This window comes from Ambystoma mexicanum, chromosome 7p, assembly GCF_040938575.1.
Source record: "Ambystoma mexicanum isolate Mex_15411 chromosome 7p, UKY_AmexF1_1, whole genome shotgun sequence".
Classification (NCBI taxonomy): domain Eukaryota; kingdom Metazoa; phylum Chordata; class Amphibia; order Caudata; family Ambystomatidae; genus Ambystoma; species Ambystoma mexicanum.
In genome coordinates this window covers 256,411,913-256,436,375 of record NC_090939.1, presented here as the reverse complement: position 1 = coordinate 256,436,375, position 24,463 = coordinate 256,411,913, and the positions used below count along the sequence as shown (strand labels likewise).

Below are 24,463 nucleotides of genomic sequence, written 5' to 3'. Positions count from 1 at the left end.
TTGATATTATTTCCATCGATGTTAAAGTCATATGTACCTGAGAGTGTAATAAGAATTTGTGTATCATCCGCATAATTTGTGTCAAAAAGGTAATCTAGGTGGTCAAATAGAAGCTTTGTGCAGATTGCCCTAGACTAACACTCAAAGGATTTTTGGTTACTCTAGGTGTGCTAATCCAAGGAGCTGGTGGCAGCAATTACTTTTTTCAATTTTTGGTGCTTTTTGTTTTAGCGTTTACCACGTTTGGTTACTAACTGTGTATACTGACCAAACATGGCCATGCCACAAGATTTTTTCACTTTTCCTTTGGCCATCTTGTCTTTTAGCCTTCTTCCTGGCATCTGGGGCCAGGAAAAGCCTTATGTGGACTTCCAGTCCCCGGGAAAGCAGAGGCTTTTGGCAGGCTACTGGAGTGCTATGTGTGTTTGCTGGCAGGATGTGGGCTGGCACTGTTTGGTCCCAATCCACAAACTGGTTTCAGTGTGTCAGTGATATGCATAAGTGTTCCTGGCCGAGTGTGAGGACTAGTTCTACTATTGGCTAGAGGGAGTTTCTGCTCTCACCTGGCTTTTGGGACTAAGAAGAGGAACCCTGCACCCTCTCTAGCGAGATCCTGGAAAAAGCTGAAGGAGCCAAGACTTCTGTCCAGCTGTGAGACCGGTGAGGAGACCGGTGACCCGTCTGCAGGTGGCCTGGTGACGAACTTCTGCTGATGTCTTGGAAGAGCCTGGTCTTGCAGTCGATCTCCAGCAGTCCTGTGAGGGACCTGCGACCCTTGGAGTGGAGGGAACATACATTCCTGACGTCTGCTCGGTAACCTGCGAAGAAGAGCCTTCGGAAATGCCTCGAGATTGCCCTGTGGCTGGACCAGCTCTCATTGTGGGCTACCGTGCTGCCGACGTCACCGTTCCACGTGGAGGCCTGGAAATTGGGGGATCCTCAGCTTATCTTACAAGACTTACCTCCTAGCGTCAAGGGGACCCGAGCTAGGAGGGAAAGTCAGACCGCGACAAGTGTGTCCAGTCATGAGAGGGGTGCTGCATTCTTCCACCGAGAGTCCTTGCACTAGCTAAAGACACCGACCAGAGATCTGCTCGAATCTGCAACCCCTATGAATCAAGGGATGATGCTGATGGTGGGAAAAGCAACCTTGGACCTTCTTCCATCAACCTGCCAATTCCAGTGAAGATTCAGAGTACGGAGGGTGAGCTACAGTGGTGCTTACCTGTCCCCTAAACTACCTTTAAAGGTTTTGCTAACTTTTACAAACTTTTATTACATGTTGGCTTTGCCACTGCTTGCTCGTGCAAGCTTTTCTGAACGTTGGGGATATTTTTGTTAGTATATCTTATCCTCTAACCCTGGCAATTGTTCACTGGACCCCAGACACCCTACGTTCATTTTTTTCAGCGTTACAAACTGCGTCAGACCTTTTCCTGAACTTTTGGGCATAAGGCCCCATACAATTTAGGGAAGGACCTTGAATTTAGGGCTAATTCTCTGTGGACTTGTAGTACATAATCTAATCTGTAATTTCCTTTACAGGGGTTTGATCTGTATTATGACCTACCCTAGTGACTGTATATATGTATTCTATTTTTAATGTTGTGTGATACTTCTACATGTTAGTATTCATTTTTCATAGTGTTTGCCCATAAATAAATAACTATTTTGTATACATATTGTCTAAGTGAATTTTGTGACTCCCATTGTGTGTACTCATTGTGGGCCCATTACAAGCTCACCACCTCTTGAGACTTAGCCTAGACCATTCGTAACTCCTACTTTGAACTGGTTTGGCTACAAGGCCTACAGTTGTCCCCGTCACAATATAGGTCGGCCTTCTATACATCTGTCCCCCATGTCAGAGTATAGAAAGTCAGTCCTAAATCAAAACCATGGCATTGCCAATCTTTTTTTTTTTTATAAACCAACCTGAGAAGTATATAATTTTAAACGGGTGACTTTTGGGTCAAAGGGCTCACACCATCATAAGGCTGGACTTTATTGGAGCTATGGAAGCTCTGAAAAATGAATATAAAGGATTACCTGCAGTGTTCTTTCGATTTCTAAAGCAGAGTACTTACCCATTTTTCACCGTACATGGAATCAAATACTATTCTATTTCTCATAAGGGTGTACGTTAGTGTGCATTTTAAAGACCTAATAAACTATTGGATATTTGTAAACCTACAAGCCTAACAAGATTTATTGTTGTTACTCATTGTAGCCCTAGACCACTTGTACACCCTTCCTGAGACTAGGGCTTGGCGCCCTGCTACCTACATTGATTGGGTTTGGCTAAACGCGGTGTCTTCCTGGTTCACCATCATAGGGTGGTCTCCCAAAATCCTCCCCAGGCCTGATTTTGGAAATCCATCTTAACACGCCGAACTTAAGTATGTGACATCATCTTTCTTAAATAATGTGTTTTAGCCTTTAGCACCAGAGTGTGCCTTTCTTGCGGGTGGAGAAAGTGCTGGTAAGGGACAGGGGTTATCAACTGCAGCACAGGGAGAAGAGGGCCGGCACTGGTGAAGTTCGCAATGCAGATTTATACTAGTGAATATATCCTGAAGTCTGAGCTTCCAGATTGGCTAACGCCCCACCGAGGGTGCAGACAGTCCTGCTGGATGAGCTTGCAGCATAGCAAGATAAACCCAATACATATCAAGGCAACACTTTCGTTAACATATGGTTGGACATCAATATAGCCTTTTGTCCACTTGAATTCATTTACCATGGCCAAAGGTCATAAGACATGTCAAGTGAGGTAATCTGGCTCAAATGTCATGAGATGTCCATGTGAGGTAATAAAGGCTCAAATGTAACAGGATTTCACTTCCTCCGATGTCATTGGGTACATAACGCAACTTCTGGTGAGCGTGACATTTTGTTGAATTGAAGTCCCTTGAGAGAAAGTGAGAGTGGACAATGCACCAAAGTGACTGTGTGAGTAGATTGAATAGTGCGAGAGAAGAAATACAGAGGGCTCAAGGTAAAAGGGGGAGGAAGTATTTTGTTCACTAATGAAGTGACGCTACCCTGAGACCTCAACTAGGTTTCTGAACATAAATAATGCTAAGTACTTTGACTAAAAACCCAGAGTACCTTGGGTGTGCCTATACAGTCATAAAAGAAGTGGACAAAATGTAAGATTTTTTAAAGCTTGTGTAGATTAAATGCAAAAACGAAAGGCAAAGTGCCATGGATTTGTAAATGGATGTCAGTCATGTTCTAAAGAAGAATGGTTTTCATTTCACTGCATCTGCATTGGGCATGCATGTACTTATTCATGCTGGTTGTCTGTGCAAACGGTTCAAGACAGAAATACTAAACACAGACTTTTGGGTGGAGAAAAAAAAAAAAAATGGAACTGCACCTGCAAGATCTCCCGCACTGCTCTGCAGGCCGCCTCAGTGTTCTCTGCAACAATCACCCCTTTCCCAGCAGCCAGGCCACTCGCCTTTACAACCAGAGCAGGGAAATCTGCACTGCAAAAGAAAAACCCATAGAAATGTGAAGGTTTCAAGAAATAAAATCAAACCATGTTGGCATACCAGACCCATAACTATGCAGTGAATTCAAAAACATTATTTTGCAAAACCTCTTTTCAAAGTATGAACTGGACCAATGGCATTTACAAAGGTGGTGCTCCTTCCAACCAAATCACTGATTTGCACAAAGGTCGGAACAGAATAACAATATCTTTAAACTTATCTTAATTAGTACTTGCACATTCATACATTAGCAAGCAACCCAGCACCCCTGAAACCATCAAGGCTGCCCAACCTCAAACAAGACAACCATGGAGCATGTGGCTATTCTGAGATATTGGACTGTCACCCCCCACGTCCCAATGAATCGAGTCCTATTGTCACGTAGTACTTTAACTACTGACAACCCCACTTGGTCACACTCCGGGATTGCAGCCTTCAGACAGGTTGTATTAATCTCCCCACCCTTGAGAGCCCCCTCCCCCAAACAGGGCGACTACGATGTTCCCTTACTCAATATTTTACTGCTTATTCATTCTCCTTCCCCCCACCCCACCCTTCTTCCATCTCCCTTCGCAAACCCCAAACAGCCACAGCTCCCCCACTGCCCCCGCGCTCTCTCTTAAGCGGTTCTCTGCACTCTACAAAGCACTTCCAACATAAGGTTAAGAAAACTTTGAACCTAGTTACAGAAGTCTAGTAGGCAACTAGGTGGGAAAGCATTTTGGGGATTCAGTCAAATTAAAGAGCTTTCCAAGTGCAGATTCAAGATCTTGGACTGCAAATGGGTGAATGGATACATTACGAGCAATGCAACAGTTTGTATGGAGGGGATTCATGGAATGATAAGTCATGGCAGACAACAGGTCACCATGTAGCTGGTACATGTCATACTTTGCACATCGGTCCATTACACAGAGGTATGCAAATCCTCTCTGTCACAATACTACACACTGTTCTAAGCAAAGGATGAGCAATTGCTCTCCCTCAAAGGCCTAGTTGCCAAGCTAAGACTACCTTGGATCAAATTTAGTCTAAGCTAATTTCACCCGTGTAATACAGGTTGCATCGGAAACGTAGAAAATCCTTCCATATCGTAGCACATGGAAATATTTCTAGGTAGTGAGCCATAATACTGCGCCTTTTATGCTCCCCGTGTAGGAGAGACAGGCTGGTATAAGCATGCAGCCGGTCCAAGTTTAAGCTCCAATCGAGGTCATCTTTTCAGGCTCCTTTACAAGATCAGGGGTAGACAACCCCACTAACTGCAGCAAAACTGTACTACACTCCACAAATCCCATCACGGAAGCGACCAATTTCTTCTCCACTATACCAACCAGGTCACTGTATAAAGTATTGGTAGAAGCTGTCAACATTTTTCTGTATAGTGACAGGACACGTCACAGACCTTTCACTTTTAGGGAATTTACGCCTAGTTTGTATCTAATGGCCAGAAAAGGTAGAGCTTTTGCCAAATTACACCCTCCAAGACTGTTATAAAATCGAAGACCCAACCGTTCCAAAGCTCAGTTACATACAACAGCTTAGCAGCGGCTTTCCCTTCAAAAGAATTTACTAACGGAATAAGGGAGAATTTGCAATATCTGCTTTTTATGCGTTTTGTTAGGGAGAATTCTCAGAAATGTGGCAATTCCCTTCTACCTTAAGACCCCCACCTGTTGCTGGACTTTAGGACTTTTTTTATCCAGGAGAGTGCGAGATCTGTTTCCCCACTTTCTCATGTATTTTTCTTTAATTTGAACACTTTCTTTTGGTGTTGGAGTCTGGCAAACTCCATAGGCATCACATTTTTACATTGTGACACAAAGCACCTTCAGTGCACTGGCACAGGGAAGTCTCTCAGATTTCCCAAAGGTTTAAATGCCTTCTCTTGGTTAAACTACTGTTTCCAAGAGCAGTGAAGTTAAACTGACTTTACTTGCATTTGTAACTGTATAGACCCAGCGAACACTATCCTACAATAGGGTGCTGGACAGGTTACTTAGTATCCCCTTTCACTAGTTTCTCATGTAACACATTTTTATGTTACCCTTTCTACAGTTAATGGCTAGTGGCAGTGGTTTACATTTTACTACCATTGTGTGTTTCTAGCGCAGGCTGCAATTGCAGCAGCAGTAAAGCACCCATGGGTGTCCATTTTGTCAAAATGGGCCGGTTTTTTTCGCCATTTCTTGCTGGAAAGGTCCTTCTTGAGATTTACTCTGTGCGCCAAAACAGGTTTGGTCCCTTTGTTTGTTTTGTCTTTGGCGGGGTTCACTGCTGAAGCCCGCCTCTGGCTCCAGTGTGTCTGGCAGGGCAGGAAGCGAGGGAGGTGCCCGAAACTCCCTGTGCTTAATCCCCTTGTTTACAGGAATGCACCCAAAGGTGATTGGCTGGCTGTCCTCGGAGGACAGCCACCCTGCTGTGGGAGTGACAGCTGGGCTGCGAATGAATAGGCGAAACCTGCATAAATGGCAAGGTCTTTTAGACAGAAGGCAGAGTCGACCACTGGACGAAGGAATCCGAAGAACAACTTGGAAGAGACGCTTGCTGCAACTCCTGGACCTTTGGTTTGATCAGTGAAGCCTTGCTGCAGTGCTGAAGCTCCAACTTTGCCTCGACTAGAGAAGCCCTGCAAAGGACGACTTCTCCCCTTGGGTTGGTAAGACCAATCGACCCCAAGGCGAACTCATCTGGAAATCCTCTCGGAGCTGGCTGTACTTCCATTGCTGCTGCAGGAACAGATTGCCAGGGAAGGGAACACCACAATAGAGTATCGTTTTTTAAGTCTCACCCAAGCTCCAGGAAGATCCTCCGGACTACCTCAAAGCAGGACTAACCAAGCCTGAGCCAGCTCAACAGAGTGCTGTATCCCAGAAAAAAGGAAAGCCCACAAGGTATCCACGAACCACGGTGGTGTTACTCGTGAAGTGCCGCTGATCTGATGTTTGCCCATTGCTGCCGCCGACAAAGAATCGTAGTGCAGGAATCCCCAGATGTCCTCCCTCTTGTCCCCACAACTGAGGCCCAGGAACAACAGGATCTGCCATACTACAACAGGAATAGAAGCCAGCTGGAACCAATGTCTTCAAACCTAAGGTACAGTAAATGAATGGGTACTTACTTCTTGTTGCGCAGCATTGCTAGCTCTCAGTTGAGGCTAGTCTTGGTTACCTTTTGCAGAGCTGCTTCCAGCTTTTCCCATCAGAAGCCTCCCAGCCTGTGGCCCAACAGTGATTTCTTTTTCAACAAAAACTCTATAACAAGAAATTTTACTTACCTGCAAGAATAACTCCAGCTCCCCTAGACTTTGCTCAATTGACATTGGCAGTCCTGGTTCCCTGAAGACTCTTCTAGCCTCTGACTGTGTTTTGATCTGTCCCTCACAAGGCACACATTCTTATAACTTGTGTAGCTGGAAAAGGGTTAATTTACAATGCATTGGGTTACCTGTTTGAGAAACTTGTTAACCATCGTTTTCTCCCTTAACCTTTTCCTTTTGACACCAAACTCAGTACTGCTCTAAATGTACCAGTGGTATATCAATGTCCACAGTGTCCAAGTTATTTGACTCACCTCAGGGTGTAGGACGTGTGTGCCCCATGCCAAAGAACAAGTTACTTACCAACTGGTAACGTTCTTTCTACTGGATGTTCCTCCAACGTATTCCACGTCTTTGACATTACATGTCAAAGACGTGGAATACGTTGGAGGACACAATCCATTCAAATGGGTATCTACTGATTTATTGAAACAGAGTGTGTATTTTGCAAGTATATTTAAGGAGTAAGGAGAGTATTTTTGAAGTATATTTAAGTGTTACATATTTGCTCCTTTCTAAAGAAGACTTACTCAAACTGACTGGTACATTAATAAATAATTGTTTAATCAAGAAACCTTGAGTGCAAGTCTAATTTGGATTCTTGACACTGTTACAACCCTACAGCTCACATTGATCCCTCTTGAGATAAGCCTGGCTGCTAAGTCACTCTACCAACTTGTGTAGTACATGCTTATAGCAAAGGTTGGGTTAACTATTGCTAAGAGGACAAGGCTGATGCTGTCTCCCACAGGGTGCTGCATACAATCTTGCCCAACACGTTTCATTTGCAGAATACTGGCGTCTGCTTTAGATCTTAAAAATGTCTTAGTGACGGTGGCCACCAGGGGGCGCGCGGATGAGTTCCTCTCCTGCGTGAGCTCCCGTCCCGAGGTCCCGAAAAGTGGAATGAGCCCCCACTTTTGGACCCCCCCGGGTTAAAACTCGAGACGACGGTTTATGAAGGTACCGGCCATACACGGGAGAAATCCCGGGTGAAAACGGCCCAGGCTTTCAGTAAATATTGGCAAGAACCCGTAGCGGTGAAAACGAAACTGGATGCGGCCTTGAGACGGCTCGGGACTTCTTGCCTACCAGGAACGATTACTGCGCTGGCACCAAGAGGAGCGCCCACCGGAGGTTGAGCCCCCACATCTACGCGACACCACTCCTGGAAGCGAGGACCCCGCGGAACAGTTGATGGGATGCAGTAGCGGGGAAAGGACCTGAAACAGGCTAACACGGTGCGAAGCCGGTCGCCCCGCGGAGACGACAGAGGCACGGGCCCTGTGCTCCCTCTTCTGCTGAGTCGTACTCCCGCGGGAGGATTACTTCGCCTCCCTCTGCAAGGAGCACGACCCAAGAGAAGTGATTCCCGCTGGCCCCTCCATCGCTTGGCGGTAGCGCATGAAGCTTTCAGCTCGAAACTGCGACACAACTGATTGCGGCCTTGCCGGCACCCCTCGCCCTGAGGAAACCTGCGAAACCGAATATAAGCAACGTGCTACCTTTCAGGCGCGTGGTGCCTTGGGGTTCCTTTCCTAAGCGATAACGAAGAAGCGGGCAGACGATGGGTGCACTTTGCGTCCGATTCGCGGGTCCCCACGTGGCGGTGTCCACGGGACATTGAGAGACTACAAACAACCCTGTTCCCTCAAGACGATAAGGCCCTTGCTTGGACTGTAACAACAAACGCATCTCCCCCACAGAGGGTAAGGCCCCCGGAGACACCCTTAAAACGGTCCGTCTTGGCTAGAAACCAAAATAATAGAAAGGGAAAATTGGTCTAGGGGCGTGTGCCTCCTCTGTGGTGCCAAGTACTTGAGCTTTTGCACTTGCGACACGTTGAATCTGCAACACCAGGTGCATGAACACCCGCCAGAAACTTGCCATATACGCATACGGATTAGCACCCCGAATTGACGTCGGACCCACAATGGCCACATCATCAATTGTTGGCGCAGAAACCGCTTCGACAAAAGGAGATATTGGGGATTTACTGGTGGAAATAAGAAATATGGGTGCCAGCATAGGAGGAGAAAAGAAAAGAAAAAATCGATAAACTCAAACAGCGCCTCAATAACAGAGGACAGGGTTGAGAACAATCAGGCCTCAATTGACGTCCTAGAAACGCAGCTCTCACACAGAATAACTGAACTACAACGGAGGGAGCAAGAATTTAAACTCAAGATGGACAATTTGAAGAATCGCGAAAGACTAAACAATCTACCCTTTTTTGGGATTCCTGAGAAGGAAGGAGAAACAGAGGAGGACCTAAAAACGACCCTTCACGACATCATTAAGCTACTCGTTGCGGACAACAACATCGATGAACCCAAAACGGAACGCATTCACAGAGCGGGAGGCCCACCTGGAGGCCCGAGGTCGGTCCACCGTTACCAAGATAGGTTGAGAGTGCTGGAAAAGGCAAGGAGTGGGGGCACTATTACCCTAAGTGGAGCCCAAATAACAATATATCAGGACCTCTCCGCCCTGACACTAGCCCTGAGGAAAATGAGCAAACCACTCACGATGTGGCCCAAATCCCGGTACAGGCACTACAGGTGGGGATATCCCTTTTCTCTCTCCTTCGAACATGAAGGTACGAAGATCAGGCTGAGCTTTTGTAACGCTCACCTGATTCTCGCAGAGGCGCCGGTCTTCAAAGGTGATGTGTAGCACCCGGTTGGCTCTTTGGGCTGGACCTCTGTGCACTGTATGCCTGACTTCAAGAGTAAGATGTCTGCAGACAGAAAATATGGGATTAATGAACTGGGGTTATTGGGGTGTCCCTATCTCTTCCCTTTTTTGCTCTCCTGTAGACCCCCAAAGGTTAACGCTCTCACCTTAGGTAAGTGAATGCCGAGCTCTCCATCTGCCTCGGGGCAGGGTGCTGTAACCAGTTTCTTCACTGGATCGGTAGCGCAGGCCTCTTGACTTCAGAGGACTGCTGTCCGTCGTTTACTGCACGAACGTTAAGTTTCGAGTAATTCTATTGTCTTTAAAGTCTTTAGCAATGATGTCTCTTGTTTTGCAGGTTCCGGCGATGGCGGATGACGGGCTGAAGTGAGTTGAAGATGGAGTCCGTATGATGAATAGAAGCGCTTGGAAGCACGTAAGTAAGCGCTTGTTGCCTGCTTCACGATGCGCTCTAACTGTCTTTTATTTTGCAGGTACGAGTTCGGAGCGGCTGCAGGGTGCCGGAATACCCACTGGGGTTGATGTGGAAAGGAGTAATGGCACGTGAGTATCAAAGTTCCCCAATGTCTTTAAACGCACCTTGTTTTGTCTTTCAGATGCAGGATGCAGCGCCGAAGGCCTCTGGAGCGTGCGAAGAGTAGGTAAGCTTTTGTCTTTCAGATGCCGGAATGCAGTGTGAAGACCTCCGGAGCGCACGAAGAGTAGGTAAGCTTTTGTCTTTCAGATGCCGGAATGCTAACCTGTTCTTTCTTGTCTTTATAGGTGTTGCTGAAGACTGGATTCAGGATGGTAAGCCTTTTTCCTTAGGCCCAGGATCCGATGCAGAAGACACGATGAGCGTTCTGCTGCAGAGGATGCAGAATAACGCAAAGCAAGATTCATCCACCGGGTGTGGTTTAAATAGCCTCCTGTAGTGCTTAGGTGTCTCCTTCCACAGCCACGCCTAGGTAAGAAAAGAGTTCCTGCTTTCCAGAAGAGTTCCAGTGTTCTGAATCTAGGGAGTGGCTCCTGCCCCACCCAACAGGAAAAGTAGTTCCAAACAGAAGAGGATCAGAGGCTCAGCTGGCAGGCAAGTAAGCAGCATGGTCTGCTGCAGGTAAGTCCACCCAAGCATCATGAGCCCGGCGCTTCCAGCGCTGGGACTGGGCACATTTATGAGCCTGGTGCCACTGGCGCCAGGACTGGGTCCAAAAGGTCCCAATTGGGACTGGTTGGCCCTCAGAACCTGGGTTATGGATCTGCTTCCAAGGGAGTTGGGAAAACCCTGACCTTTTGGAAGCAGAGATCATGACAGCTTTGAAAAGCAGATCAAGGATTGCATCGCTGATTTACTAGGCCCGCAGGATTGCGAGGAATCCAGCGACTGTCCGCCCAGGTATGGGTCGGAATGGCAGACACAGGGCCCGAAGAGGAGGAAGGTGAAAGGTTTGAGGAAATACCGCAGAGGGAACGGTTCTCCGGATGGGGCAGCTAAGCCTCGACAAGTATAGTACTCTTTGCTTGAACTGACATTTGATATAAGGACAACATGGTTGCTTTTTAATTTTTTGGGTGAAATGTGATAGAGACTTCCACTCATGTTGCAGTATTGAGCTCACTCTGGGGGGAGGTTCTTGGGGGCTCATTAGTTATTTTGATGTACTCCACGAGGGGACCGTGAGGTAACGGTCTCCACTGGTGGTTCGGTCCAGGGCGAGTGAAGCGAACTCGACCCGATCGGACGCCACTGAACTCAGGTAGTGGGAGGGAAGTTGGTGTGGGGTCGGGGGACTGGGGCGTGTGTTGAATCAAATGTAAACTTAAGAACTATGAGCAGTGCAACGGTCATGTGGTTGTTTCGATACCAAGGAAGTGAGTTACAACGGTCAGAAAATATGGATGGTCCTAGATCCAGTAGTGATGACTGTTGAATCATATTGCAGGGGTGCCATAAGGGTAGGGACGTTAAATGTCAAAGGTCTTAATTCACCAACAAAAAGATCACTTGTCTACAGAGAATTTCGCAGATCAAAAATTGACATCCTTTTATTGCAGGAGACTAAATATATGAAAGGAGAGGAGAGGGTGGTCCTGGAGAGGGTGGTCCTGGGGAGGCGTTCCGGGATGGAATTTTGGGGCTCGGGACCGTTGAGGAGGGGGGGAGTGGGAATACTCATTAGGAAGGGTTTGGACTTCAAGATCACAAAGGTCTGGTCAGATGTTGAGGGCCGTGCCCTACTGGTTTTGGGGGACCATTGGGAATGTGTCCACCACGATTACCACGATTTATTCCCCCAATGTAGGGCAAGTCCGATTTCTCTCCAAAACAATTCCTAAGATTATGTTAGAGTCAACAGGTCATGTCATCCTTGGGGGAGATTTTAATATTTGGGCAGATCGCTTGATTTGAAACCTGGTAATCCAGAAACACGCGAAAAACTTGGGAGATCACGCTCAATTCAGGTCAATGATGGAACTCTATGGACTGACTGATGTGTGGAGACAAATGCACCCTACAGAGAAAGCTTACACCTTTTTTTCAGCCCCACACAACACCCTCACCCGCATTGACCACTTATTTCTAAAGGGACTTATTCGGTACAACCTCACACACAGAAATCACACCAATCACATGGTCTGATCATGACATGGTCATCGCTGACATGGTATGGGAGTCCTTGCCAGTTAGAGGTGGGAATTGGAGATGCAATGAAACCCTATGGAAAGACCCTGTCTTTAAACTGGAAATGGAAACTGAGATCACCGAATACTTTGGATTGAATGATACTGGTGAGGTTTCTAGACAAGGGGTCTGGGATGCGGGCAAGGAGACCTGGAGGGGAATCCTTATAAGGGAGGGAGCCAAAAAGAAAAGAGGGCTCTGATCGAAAACAGACTTCGCAGGGAAATCACCCAACTAGAAAATGAGGCGAGGGACGGGGATGTGCTAAACCATGAAAAAGCCTGCCAAGCGCGGACAAAAAGAGAGGAACTCTGTCACCTGGAACATGATAAAATAACTTGCAAACTCCTCTTCCTTAAACAAAGTTTTTATGAGAAAGGAGACAAGGCGGATGCGTTGCTGGCGGCCAGGCTGAGAGCACAACAGGCAGAACGCAGAGTGCAGGAAATAGTTGATGGAGGCCCCAACACCCCGATAGCTAGCACCACCATTCCCGAAGCCTCTGCAGACTTTTATGAAGCTCTGTACACCCCAGTGACGGTACAGGATTCGTCCGGTATTCGCTCCTACTTGTCTGACATCGATATGCCCAAACTGTCGCCCACTGAGTCAGAGGCCCTGGACGCCCCTGTAACGGAGGAGGAGATCCAGGAGGCCATAACACGATTAACACTGGGTAAATCCCCGGGCGAAGATGGGTACACTGCAGGTTTTTACAAGACATTTGCCACCCAGTTTACGCCATTCCTAGCAGAATTATTTAATGAAATCCTAGAGACCGGGAAACCTCCAGACTCATTCGTTAAAGCACTCATAACTGTTATCCCGAAAGAGGGGAGAGACCCCAAAAAATGTGGATCATATCGCCCCATTTCCCTGATCAATCTAGACGCAAAGATATACACAAGGGTCCTTGCTGCTAGAATTGAGTCATTCATGCCCCGCCTCATCCAACCCGACCAAGTTGGCTTTATATTGGGCCGCCAGGGTGCAGACACCATGCATAAGACCCTGCACCTGATACATGCCTCCCACAACCTGGATACTGATCATTATTTTCCATCGACGCAGGAAAAGCGTTCGATAGGGTAGACTGGGACTTCCTGATGGGAGTTCTTTGCAAGATTGGTATGGGCCCTAAACTTAGGAAAGGAATACAGGCAGTTTACTCGAGGCCCACAGCTTCGGTATTTGTAAACGGGACATGTTCTAGGTGGTTCCGATTGAAGCGAGGAACCCAACAGGGATGTCCATTATCAGCCATCTTGTTTGCCCTATCGCTTGAACCCCTGGCGCATAAAATACGATCGGACCCCAGCATAGAAGGGATGCACCTGGGTAACACTGAACACAAACTGGCATTATATGCTGACGACATACCCCTTCATGTGGTCAATCCCTCCAGATCCATCCCACGAGTTATATCTCTCCTTGAGGAATATGGCCAGTTATCAGGGTTTAAGGTCAATCAATCTAAATCCATACTGTTCCCCCTCCAGGACACACCACAGGCGAATGAAACAAAATATTCCTCCCTTGGATTGACGTTAGAACATGACGCTATGCAATATTTGGAGATTCAAATTACAAAACGAATAGACACCCTATACGAGGCAAATTTCCCAAAACTCCTTGCGAGATTCCATGCAGACCTAGCCAGGTGGGACAAACTAACCATCTCGTGGCTTGGCAGACTTAATGCTATAAAAATGACATGTCTCCCGAGGTTCCTCTATCCCTTTCAGATGCTCCCCATTAAAATTCCGGAACGATACTTCGCCAAGGTTCGAAAAGCAATCCTAAAGTTTTTGTGGCAGAGGAAGAAAGCCAGAATAGCCGACCGCATATTGACATTGCCCAAAGACAAGGGAGGGGTAGGCCTTCCAGATCTTAAGTAGTACTATGTTGTGGCTCAACTCCGAGTGCTTATCCCTCACTTACGCAACCATAAAGAGCCTCAGTGGATAGCGATGGACAACCACTACCTAGACCCAGCGACACTCTCGGAGTGGCTATGGTCCCCAAGAAAAAGTGTCTTGAGGAAGACAAGGGAGCATCCACTTTTTTGCCACCTGTTGGGAAATATGGAGAGAGGGTCCAGAGATGAAAGAAATCACGACGTGGCTGTCCCCCTTGAGTCACCTGTGGTCCCCGGGCATTAACTACATCCCCAATGTTGAAAGATTCCAGGCGTGGTATGAGGCGGGGCTAGAGAGGGTGGGACAGCTCCTCCGATGTGATTCCTTCATCACTCTCCCGGAACTAACAGAGGCCCTTAATATAGGCATACTATCCACCTTCCATTACCTACAGAACGAAGGCGGCATGGAAGGCAAAACTTAAGTAGAGAACTCACCCTCTTCGAAAAGCTCTTGGACTCCAAAAGTGACAGGAAAGGCCTGATTTCCGACATGTATAAATTACTCGTAGAAGCAGGTGGAGGGAACACACTTAATCTCAGGACGCGTTGGGAGAAAGATATGGGGCTAGAAATCGATGACATGTGGGATAATATGTGCCGCATGGCAACGCGCACATCCATATCGTGCCAATACAAGCTCCATTCCATCAAACTTTTGCATCGCTAGCAGTATGACCCCTATAGACTATCCAAAATGTACCAGTCACCCCCCCCCTTCTGTTGGCGTGAATGTGGACAAGTTGCGGACTATTGGCACATGTGGTGGGGATGCCCTAAGATTAAGATCTATTGGGATGAGGTCTTGGGGTGGATTAGACACCTGGACGGGATTCAGAGGACAGTGGACCCTCATCTAGTCCTTTTCGGTCTAGAGAAAATAGACTATGAGTGGAAGAGAGTACAAGGTTTGGCCCCCCATCTCTTGCTTGCAGCCCGAGCCTTAATAGCCACCAAGTGGAAATCAGCTATGACCCCAACCAAGACTGAAAGAATAAACATTGTAATGAACATATGCACCATGGAAAAGATCACAGCCTCACTCCACGGCAGAGCAACACAGTGTGAGACCCTGTGGTCCGATTTTTTATCCAAACACACATCAAACAGACATCCATCCACCCTAGTGGGGACAAGGTCCAGTGTCCGTGTGGCTCGAATCGGCCCCTCCCCTCTTGATGCTGTCCTCCCTCCGGCCCTCCGCTTTGATCCTGTTCCCATACTGCCAACCAGACGACACCCAAATCAAGATAGGATAAGAAGCCCTCCCTATGGAGAGCCCCTGCACACATGAAATCGAAAAAGTTTCAAGTTGTGACACAGACCACATGACCATACAAGCACGACTCCTTGGCAACACGACTTCCTAGTCCATGGGGGGTGGGGAGAAGTGTAAGAGAATGAAGAAAACGAGGAATTCAAGTAAAACATTTTTCACTTGTCGGGGGGAAATTCTGCCGGGGTCGGCCGGGCCGTCCGCAGACCTCCGGGCAGGGAGGCCCCAACTCCTCCCGTATATCCCAAAAGAGATAGAGTATGAGACACGCACAAGAAGCAAGGTGACTCTGCTGTTTATTAAACACAAACGGCAGGGATGGGTCAAGGATCATACGCGTCTGACCTGACACACACACACAATCGTGGGGCTCGCAGGCCCTTTTTACTGTAGTATGACGCGCTACCTGCGTCACTTTAGAAAATTAACAAAAAACCTATCGCCACTCTTAATTGGTTGCTCCAGTGGTAGGGTTAGTATAGCATACGTATAGAGAATAATATAAGTGGCCGAGGGTTAGTCAGGTGATATATCTGGGTTGTCCCTACAATTAGATACATGAGAATTGTTACATGGAGACCCCTAATGGTTGGCTGATGTTAATGGCGTCAGTGATAAGAGCCCCATGTTCTGATTGGTGCGCCCGTGAGCTTCCCAGCCTGGGACCATCGGCTGTTCCCAGCTCTCGGTGTACCTGCAATTTGCAACAATGTTTCACTATTGGTACATGCAGACAATGTGAAGACTTATTCATGAGCTGGACGGCCGACTACTCCCACCGTTGCAGATGTCCATTGATCCTTTCAAGTGTATCTGCCTGTGTCTTGTAACGAGGGATCCAGACGCCTCCTTCCTCCTGGGTTTGGCATCTCGTCAGGTTCGGCTTGGTCACGTGGGATGGGACCGTGTTCGGGGCAGAATTCTGCACAATTAATATTGTTTTTCCACTGTGTGTCTGGTTTGATTGCAGGTGCGACTTTGATGTTGGTGCGCGGCGTGCGAGGTTGCAACATCGTGCCCTTGATGGTCTGCTTTTGGATTGTGGGTTTGCAACATTACGACCTTGGCTGTCTGCTTTCCCCAGGCTCATTCTGCAGGATCAGCAACCTGATTCTTGTTCTGTTAATCGTCCACGAGAGCTCTTGCTTGCGGCCTACTCAGGCCTAGTATATAGGTGGAACCGTCTGGTGCACAGGCGCTTTAGGTTATAGTCTCATATTGTCTTATGACCATTATCGTGTCTTTGTTATAATTCTCATTACGGCACCTAAGTGTAGGAGAAGCGTAAGCAAGCTCTTTAGATGAGTTCATGATGCGTCTTGCGTTTCTGCATTTCTGAAAGCCTACATGGAAAATAATAAAGATGCACGTCCGTGAGTATGTCTGTCGCCTACGTCATAGCACTGAGTATATTCTTCATGTAGATTGGTGCGGGAGTGTCCAGTGTGTATGTTGGCACAGGTGTGCTATCCGTTGGCTAGGTCGTCATGGCATCTCTAACGACGTATAGTTTTAGTCCAGTTGATCCATGCCGCAGGTATCGGCATGGGTAGGGCGGGCTGCTGGGCAGGCAGATGGACACATCCGTATGTTCCTGTACCAGGGTATCTGGTCGTCTGGTAGATGGGCAAACTCTTCTCGTGGCGGGTGCTTAGGCCGTGAACCTTTAGGCCAGGCGCGAGAGGGGAAATAGGGGAGTCTGTTTTTCCATTTTCCCACTTCACACTGTTAATCAGTTTGGTTCAGGGTTACAGAATTGTGCAATGTACTCTGGTTTTATTTCCACCTGTTTAATGCCTACGAATCCACTTTGTTCTTTTGTTTCTTTCCCATTGAGAGAATTGATGTGTGTTAAAACCCAATAAAAACCAAATTTAAAAAAAAATGTCTTAGTATGCAGTTAGTCAGGGCAACCTGTTACGGGAACCCCAAATAATACCAGTTTTAAAAATAGTGTCATTTCAGACCCAACACATAGCATTTCACCTCTTCCTTTAACAAAATCTTAGTCTTCCTTGGGTTGATCCTAAGACAGTTTAATTCGGCATACTCTTCGAAGGCAGTCAGCAATCTCAGCAACCCGTTACCGGTACCGTTAATTAAAAAAAAAGTCAGCGTACGCCAACCAGCTCACTAAGAGATCCCCTAGCTGGGAGTGAAAAAAGACGCTGCTTCCAAAGAGGTGCCAGCGTCGGCCACGTATAAATTGAATCGGCAGCGGGCCAATATGCACCCCTGGCCAAGACCATTAGAGGTGGCGTTTTTTTCCAGTTAGTGCACCTTTATGATTGAACGTGACCATTGGAGCCATCTAGCATAATCTATTTTAGCAAACCGGGCAGGCTTCCCCACTTCTCCAGCTTTTCCAATAATTTTGTTCTCGAGACTGTGTCAAAGGCATAAGACAAATCAATGGTTGCCAAATGGATTGTGTCATACTTCCCCTTTGAGATCCTGATAGCAACCGAAAACAAAAACCATTCATTTTTCTGTGTAGCTTGCAGAACCCAGTTTGAAATTTACTAATCAAACCCGTGCCATATGCCCATGATTTCAGATGAATTAATATAAGGGAGGCAAGGATTTTGCTATCAGAATCCAGATTTGATATGGGACAATAGTTTTTGGCTTCCAATATGCTTCCGCTCTTATATATAGGGCTTGTGAACGCTGTTTGCCAAGTGTCTGGGAGAATGGCGGACTCTAATATGTCATCAAATAATATCTTCAGAATTCCAGCCCACTCCATCAGGACTCCCTTAAAAAGACGATTTGAGGTCATATTAGGCCCAGCAGCTCTCAAATTACTACCTCTCGTTATCACCCTATGCACATCGCTCATATCAAAAGTAATTGAGCCCACCAAGCTGGTTACTACTCCATTCTGCTCCTCCCTGCCCTCAAACTCAAAAGTTGGATCCGTATAAAGTTCTTGAAAATGCTTCACCCTGCACTGACACTGCAGTAATAACCGGGTCCACTTCAACCCTGGGCCGGTTATTCATCAGTGCCCAAAAGGATCAAGAGTGAGTTTGTTTATTTATAACATGCATCAGACCCGGTGGTATCAAGCGTTTTTCTGTTGCAAATTCTCAAGCATTTCCTCTGTGTCAACTTGCAACACCAAAGCTCTGCGATTTCTCACCCAATTCTTATTTTTCCGTTTTATTTTTTTTTATTTTCTCCACATCCTCCATCAGATTAGATTGCCTCCTATTAATGGCTTGGATTGCAGCCCTCGTATCTCTTTTTTGCCTAACCATGGCCTCATTATATTTATGCATTTTTTTAAAACTGCAATCTTTAGTCTTTTTTTAACAGAGTTCATACGCCCCGGTAGACTGTTGATCGATTTGCACAAAAAGATGTTAAAAATGTTCTGGTGTGAAGGTTAACAATTTCCAATTATGACCAGTAGAAGACACTACAGCCCCTCTTTCATGGTTCACTAATCCAATCATTCTAGGATTCCACATAATTCTATTTCTGGCTACATTTGACAACACACTTTCTTTAAAATACGCCGGTCACACAGCGATTCACGCAAGAAACAGCATTGCCGCATGCCATGGTCACTCCAACCATTCAGAAAAATCTCAAAGTTGTTACACTTCCCCATTAGAAAGTCATCAACAAAAACATAGTCCAATATTCAACCCTGGTTACCACGGGACCAAGTCGGGCAACACCCTTTACTCCCCTCAACCACCCCATTCAAACAATAGAGAACCAGGTTGTTCAGGCAGCTGCGCCATGTAGCGTCATTGTCACGAGTATCTAAGAATTCAATGGTAAAATCTGAATAGCCCATGGCAGCTCTACTAATATCTCCTGGGTTCTCAGGGGGCTGGATGCAGTCTGAATTAAAGTCCCCCGCAAAACAATCACTCGTCCCATGGAGTGCTCCTCCATCCACTCCATGATAAAACCAGCCAAAGTTTCCAAAATTGTCTCCAATTGACTTATTCCTTTATGCCAATAAACATTACAAACAAGAAAAAAACCTCAGTAAATCCTCTTCGCTGGTGTACCATTCAGTGGCCAACAATCCTTGTCTAATGTCGAATTTTTTGGCATTGTCAAAACCACACTCAGATTTTAACATGGTAATGATACCCCCTTTGGGTCTTGCTCTGGTGCCCTTTGGGTTACTGCTGTATATCCCTCCCAGGTGGGAAACTCTGTCAGCCACGACTCCTGAATGCAAACCACTTCAAATTTACGTAGTTGAAGGCCCACTTCCGGGTTTGTAAACAGGTGTATATGGCCTCTCGAGTACCAAGACACCAAATTGAAATAAGATGTCACTGGGACATCCTGTATGACATGTCCAGAAAATGGTGGCCATTTAAAGAGGAGGCCACCCAAGACCAATCATCTGAGTTTTGTGCTCAAGATTGCACAGTGCAATTTGGGTTGATTGATCCATTAAGGTTCTATAACTCATTCTCCACAGTCAGAGGAAATATTCTGGCGGCCGCCCTTCTCCTTTACTGGACATACCGACCTGGAATCGAAGGGTGAAAGAAGGAAGCCATTTTTCCTCAAAGTTGAGACTTCCCTCAGTAGCAATTCATACATCACCCTAGATTCCAAGCCCAACTGCGCCTTGTCTGTTCTCTGTGAATTCGATCCTCTCAATGTCTCTTGTTGAGATCATACAAGTTTACAATTTCTGAAAACAAGTCTAGCACATTTGATCGGTTAAGTGTAAGATTGCCACCAGGGGCGTGGCTTGGCGCGCCATCGAGAAGATGGACATCTGAGAGCCTCTGGCGTCCAGATGGAGGAGGAGGAGGAGCAAAAAAGCCTGCTGCAGGAAGCGTTCCCTGAAGCAGATGGTGGAATGGACCACCTGACACTAGCCGCTACACCCTGCTGAGGTTCCTGGCTCTGAGGGTGCCGGCGTTCACTAGTTAAGGGCAGGCCTGGAGCAGCCGCGTGGCAAGCCGAAAATGGCAGCTTCATGCCGGGCAAAGGCATGAGGAGAAGGCTGGGGGTCGCCCTGCAACTGAGACTGATGTCCCGGGTCAGAGCCGCTATTGGAGCAGTGTGAGCACACGGGAAAGCTTGTGGGGCGGAGCAACATGTGCCGGTTGCGGCAGCTGGGCATGAGGACGAGCCCTCCGCCCTGCACCGGGGCGAGCTTGCTGCGCCGGCATCGGCTTGATCTGCATGCCGTGGGGGCCGCTGGAGCGGTGCGACACCCGGCGAGTGCCTCCCACTTGAGGGAAGGTGGAGACTGTCGCCCGCGCTGGAGCAGAAGCCGAGCCGAGGAGAGACCGAGCAGCTGAGTGGTGCGGGTGGCGGCGAGAGCTTCCCCTGGAACGGCAGGAGCCAGATAGATCACAGGGATGGGGGAGTGAGGCTCATCCCCTACCACCTCCAGACGAACTGCCTGGGCAGCGGGACTCTGCTGGGCTGGCCCTCTGGTGGGGCAGGAACAGAGAGCCGCGCTGCACGTTGGGGACATCTGAGAGTGTGGAGATGGTGACCCCTGAGGGAGAGGCAAGCAGAGGAGAAAGGGCAACCCTACCTGCATAACAGATGCCTCCCTGAGCGACAGCACCTATCTACTCAAGCTAAGCAAGGAATGCTTTTACAGCCAATGAGCCAAACGGCATAACGGCGCCTGACCAGTTCAATAAAGGGAGCCTGATGGTGGTGAGGGGCACAAGGTGCGCTATGGCCTCGGGGTAAAGAAGGGAACCCGCCCCACAGGGTCCACAAGCAATCTAAAAGGTCAGTCCAAAGAGCAGCACCCCAGTTGCCCCGGCATCTTTCTCTGGGGCGGACCACCTTCACAGTCTGGGACTTCTTGGTGCCTCGACTAGGAGGAGCTTGGTGTGTCTGGGTGCACACCACAGCCCACCTGGGGTATAAGCTGGTGGACCATGGGCCAGCATCTGGCTGGTGAAGCGGCACTCACCCAGAGGCGGCCCACATCCCCGCCAGGAAAGGAGAATCAGTTTTTCAGGTGCTCAGCCGACCGCATCCCTGGGCCCCCATGTCTACCATCATGGCCAAAGCTCCAAAGAGTAGCAAACAAGTGGACATTTCCACTATGCTGCAGACGGCAGACATGAACAAGCGCACAGAGACTGACAGCAGAGGTGCATAACAGACCACCTGGCTGCTATGGTCATGCAGATTGCCACGAAATCTGATCTGCAGGACGAAATCCGCAAGGAGATTCATAAGAGCACAGAGGAACTCTCCCATAAAATCCTGTCACTCGATACGAGAGTCGCTGAAATGGAACACAGGGTGTCAGAGGTGGAAGACACGCTCTGCGAGCAATCGTATGTGGTGGACGAATGCTCCAATCACTTCGAGTCTCTGGAGGATGGGGAAAATCGCTCCCGTAGGAACATTCGCATCTGTGGTGTCTCTGCTGCAGTAAAGGATGAGGAACTGGCAGCCTTTGTGACTTACCTATTTTGCTTCATCCTCAAAGCACTGGACATGGAACTTGACAGGACACACCACACCATATCCCGCATCGCCTCAAATCAGGACAGGCCCACGGATGTTCTAACTCTGGTTCATTTCTTCCAATTAAAAGGAGCGCATAATGGCAGCAGCTAGACCCACGCCAACTATCACCTTCACCAACAGGTCTCTTTGTACCAGAACCTGGCAGCAACGACACAAATGAAACTCAAGGCACTGCGACTACTATCTGAGTGGCTGCGCACAAAGGAGCTACCTTACTGGCTAGTGCGGTCCCTGGCAGAGGGGCTGTTGAGCCCGCAGGGACTTGAGGTGGGGGACCCTGACGGAGAGGCAGAGCCAGCATCTCTGCAGAAGTGATTTAAGGTGGGCAGAGGGAGGCGACTGAGGGGTCCAACTCGGAAGACTGGAGGACGCCGAGTTCAAGGGGGTTTGGGTGCTGGGTCCTTGCAAGGGCACTGGGAGCCGAGGTTGTTGCAGTGTTGGGGGGGTGGGGACAGGAAGCCCCAACACCGTAAATGCAGTTGTGGCAAGGGGGTTGAGGGGCGCTTCTTTAAGAGGATTCTTCTCTGCCCTCCAAGTCGGGCCCTCAACAAACTTTCCTAATGTTTAGTAGATGCTCAAGTTGGAGCTCGTTTAGGGGAGACTAGTCCGAGGTGGGGAGTGAGTCACAAAATGTTGATTGTGAGACAGACATTATTATTAAGGTGGTGCAAGAGATATGACACATGGATTAGGGTGGAGGGGCAGCAACCTCAAATCAGAGGTTCATGGTGGCTGATGTAGCAAAGCCTGATGGGAGGGAGGACACTATAGCGATGGGCACGTGGAATGTTCAGGGTCTGAACTCCCCAGTCAAAAGTAAGTCAATTCTGGGCAAACTGAGGGCTATGTCACTGTCCATTGAATTCTGCAGGAAACTCACCTGCGGGTTCAAGACGAGGGGTGCATGATAAACAGGGAGTTCCCACATCAGTATTTCGCTTCGGGAGAGGAGAAAGACGGGGGTGGCCATCCTGGTAAGTGGACAAATCCCAATCTCAAAAATTAAGGTTCCACGAGACCCACAAGGGAGATATCTTTGTGTCAAGGGTTTATTGTGGGACCGAGCATTCACCTTGGTGTCCCTGTACGCTCCAAACATAGGCCAAGACAGTTTCCTGGAAAGCGTCATACTCAAAATATTGCCATTTGCTGAGGGACAGATCCTCCTGAGGGGGTATTACAACCTGGTTCCGAACCCTATAGCGGATAAAACGCTCCCACCTAACAAGCTGGACTTCAAACACTCCACAGCATTCGCCTTTTCCTCCGAGAACTGGGTCTGGTGGACACTTGGTGGTTGGTTCACAGGGATGATAGGGATTTCTCTTTCTACTCACATGTCCATGGGGTTTCTCAAGATTGGACCCAATACTGATCCCTAGTACGCTGTATCCATGCGTCCGGGAGGCAGACATAGGTACACGCACGCTATCCGACCATGCACCAGTATCAGTGACACTAGCAATCGCGGATAGACCCGCAAAGGACAGGCTTCCATGGAAATGATATGATCCGGTGCTTAGGGCTCCCATCTTGGCCGGGGAGATAGGGGTAGTACTTACCAACTACTTGAGGGAAAAAGGAAAAGTCTGGCCCCCTGCAGGATGCAGTGTGGGATGCTATGATGGCACTGGTAAGGGGTGTCGGGGAGGGGGGGCACTGCAGCAGATGCTAGAGCGAGTAAATTAGACAGCGAGAGGCTAGAGAAGGAGGTTACCCAAGCTGAGAAGGAGCACAAGATGTCGGGGTCACGTAGAGCAATGCGAGCACCGAGATTGTTGCAGAAACAGCTGGAAGTGCACCTGGCAGATGGAACAGCCCAAGCAATAATGAAAACCAGGCACTTTTACTCTCCAAAAGGGAACCGGGCTAATTGGTTGCTAGAGGCCAAACTACGTAAACCTCAGACCCGGAACTTGATTCAGGCCCTACGGGATCAACAAGGGGTGCTGCAGCAGGACAAACCCACTAAGATGGGTATTTTGAAGGCACATTTCTCTGCAGTATTTAAGGGGGAGCTCCTGCTGGAGGAGGCCCAGGCCCGCTACTTGGGGGTGGCACACCTGCCTAGTCTAACATGGGAAGATTGAGTGGTCCTTGAGGCACCAATAGAACCTGGGGAAGTGGAGTGGGCTACAAAGAAATCACTGAAAAACAAGGCCCCAGGCCCTGATGGCTTTACGAACCCCTTCTACAAGAGGTTTAGCAGTATTCTGGTCCCCCCCTTTGGTAGGGTTGTTTAACTCTTATGACCGCTGGTAGGGTCACTCAGTCTATGGGCACCTCAGCGACCATCCTGCTCCCTGAACTAGGCAAGGACCAGACCATGTGCGATTTGTATTGGCCCATCACACTTACTAATGGGGATTCAACACTTTTTTCCAAAATATTGGGCCACCGAATGATGGGGGTCTTACCTGGGCTCATAGATGGGGGATCAAATGGGATTCATCTAAGGTCGGAGAGCACAGGACAATGTGAGACGTACACTAGGACTGCTGGAGGTGGGAGTGAGGTTGGACCTGGACTTGGGGATAATCGCTCTGGATGCCCACGAGGCCTTTGACAGAGTAGACTGTGGTTACCTCAGGAG

General features: G+C 48.2%; 1 protein-coding gene across 3 annotated transcripts in view; it reads right to left on the bottom strand.

The window, feature by feature from the left end:
• Window positions 1-24,463, bottom strand: part of GART (phosphoribosylglycinamide formyltransferase, phosphoribosylglycinamide synthetase, phosphoribosylaminoimidazole synthetase) — a 1,418,226-nt gene that overhangs the window by 1,007,111 nt on the left and 386,652 nt on the right. For all 3 annotated transcript variants that reach the window (XM_069636266.1, XM_069636265.1, XM_069636267.1), the window contains exon 5: window positions 3,383-3,494. In XM_069636266.1, coding sequence (XP_069492367.1) covers window positions 3,383-3,494 — 112 coding nt within the window. The remainder of the gene's footprint in view (window positions 1-3,382; window positions 3,495-24,463) is intronic.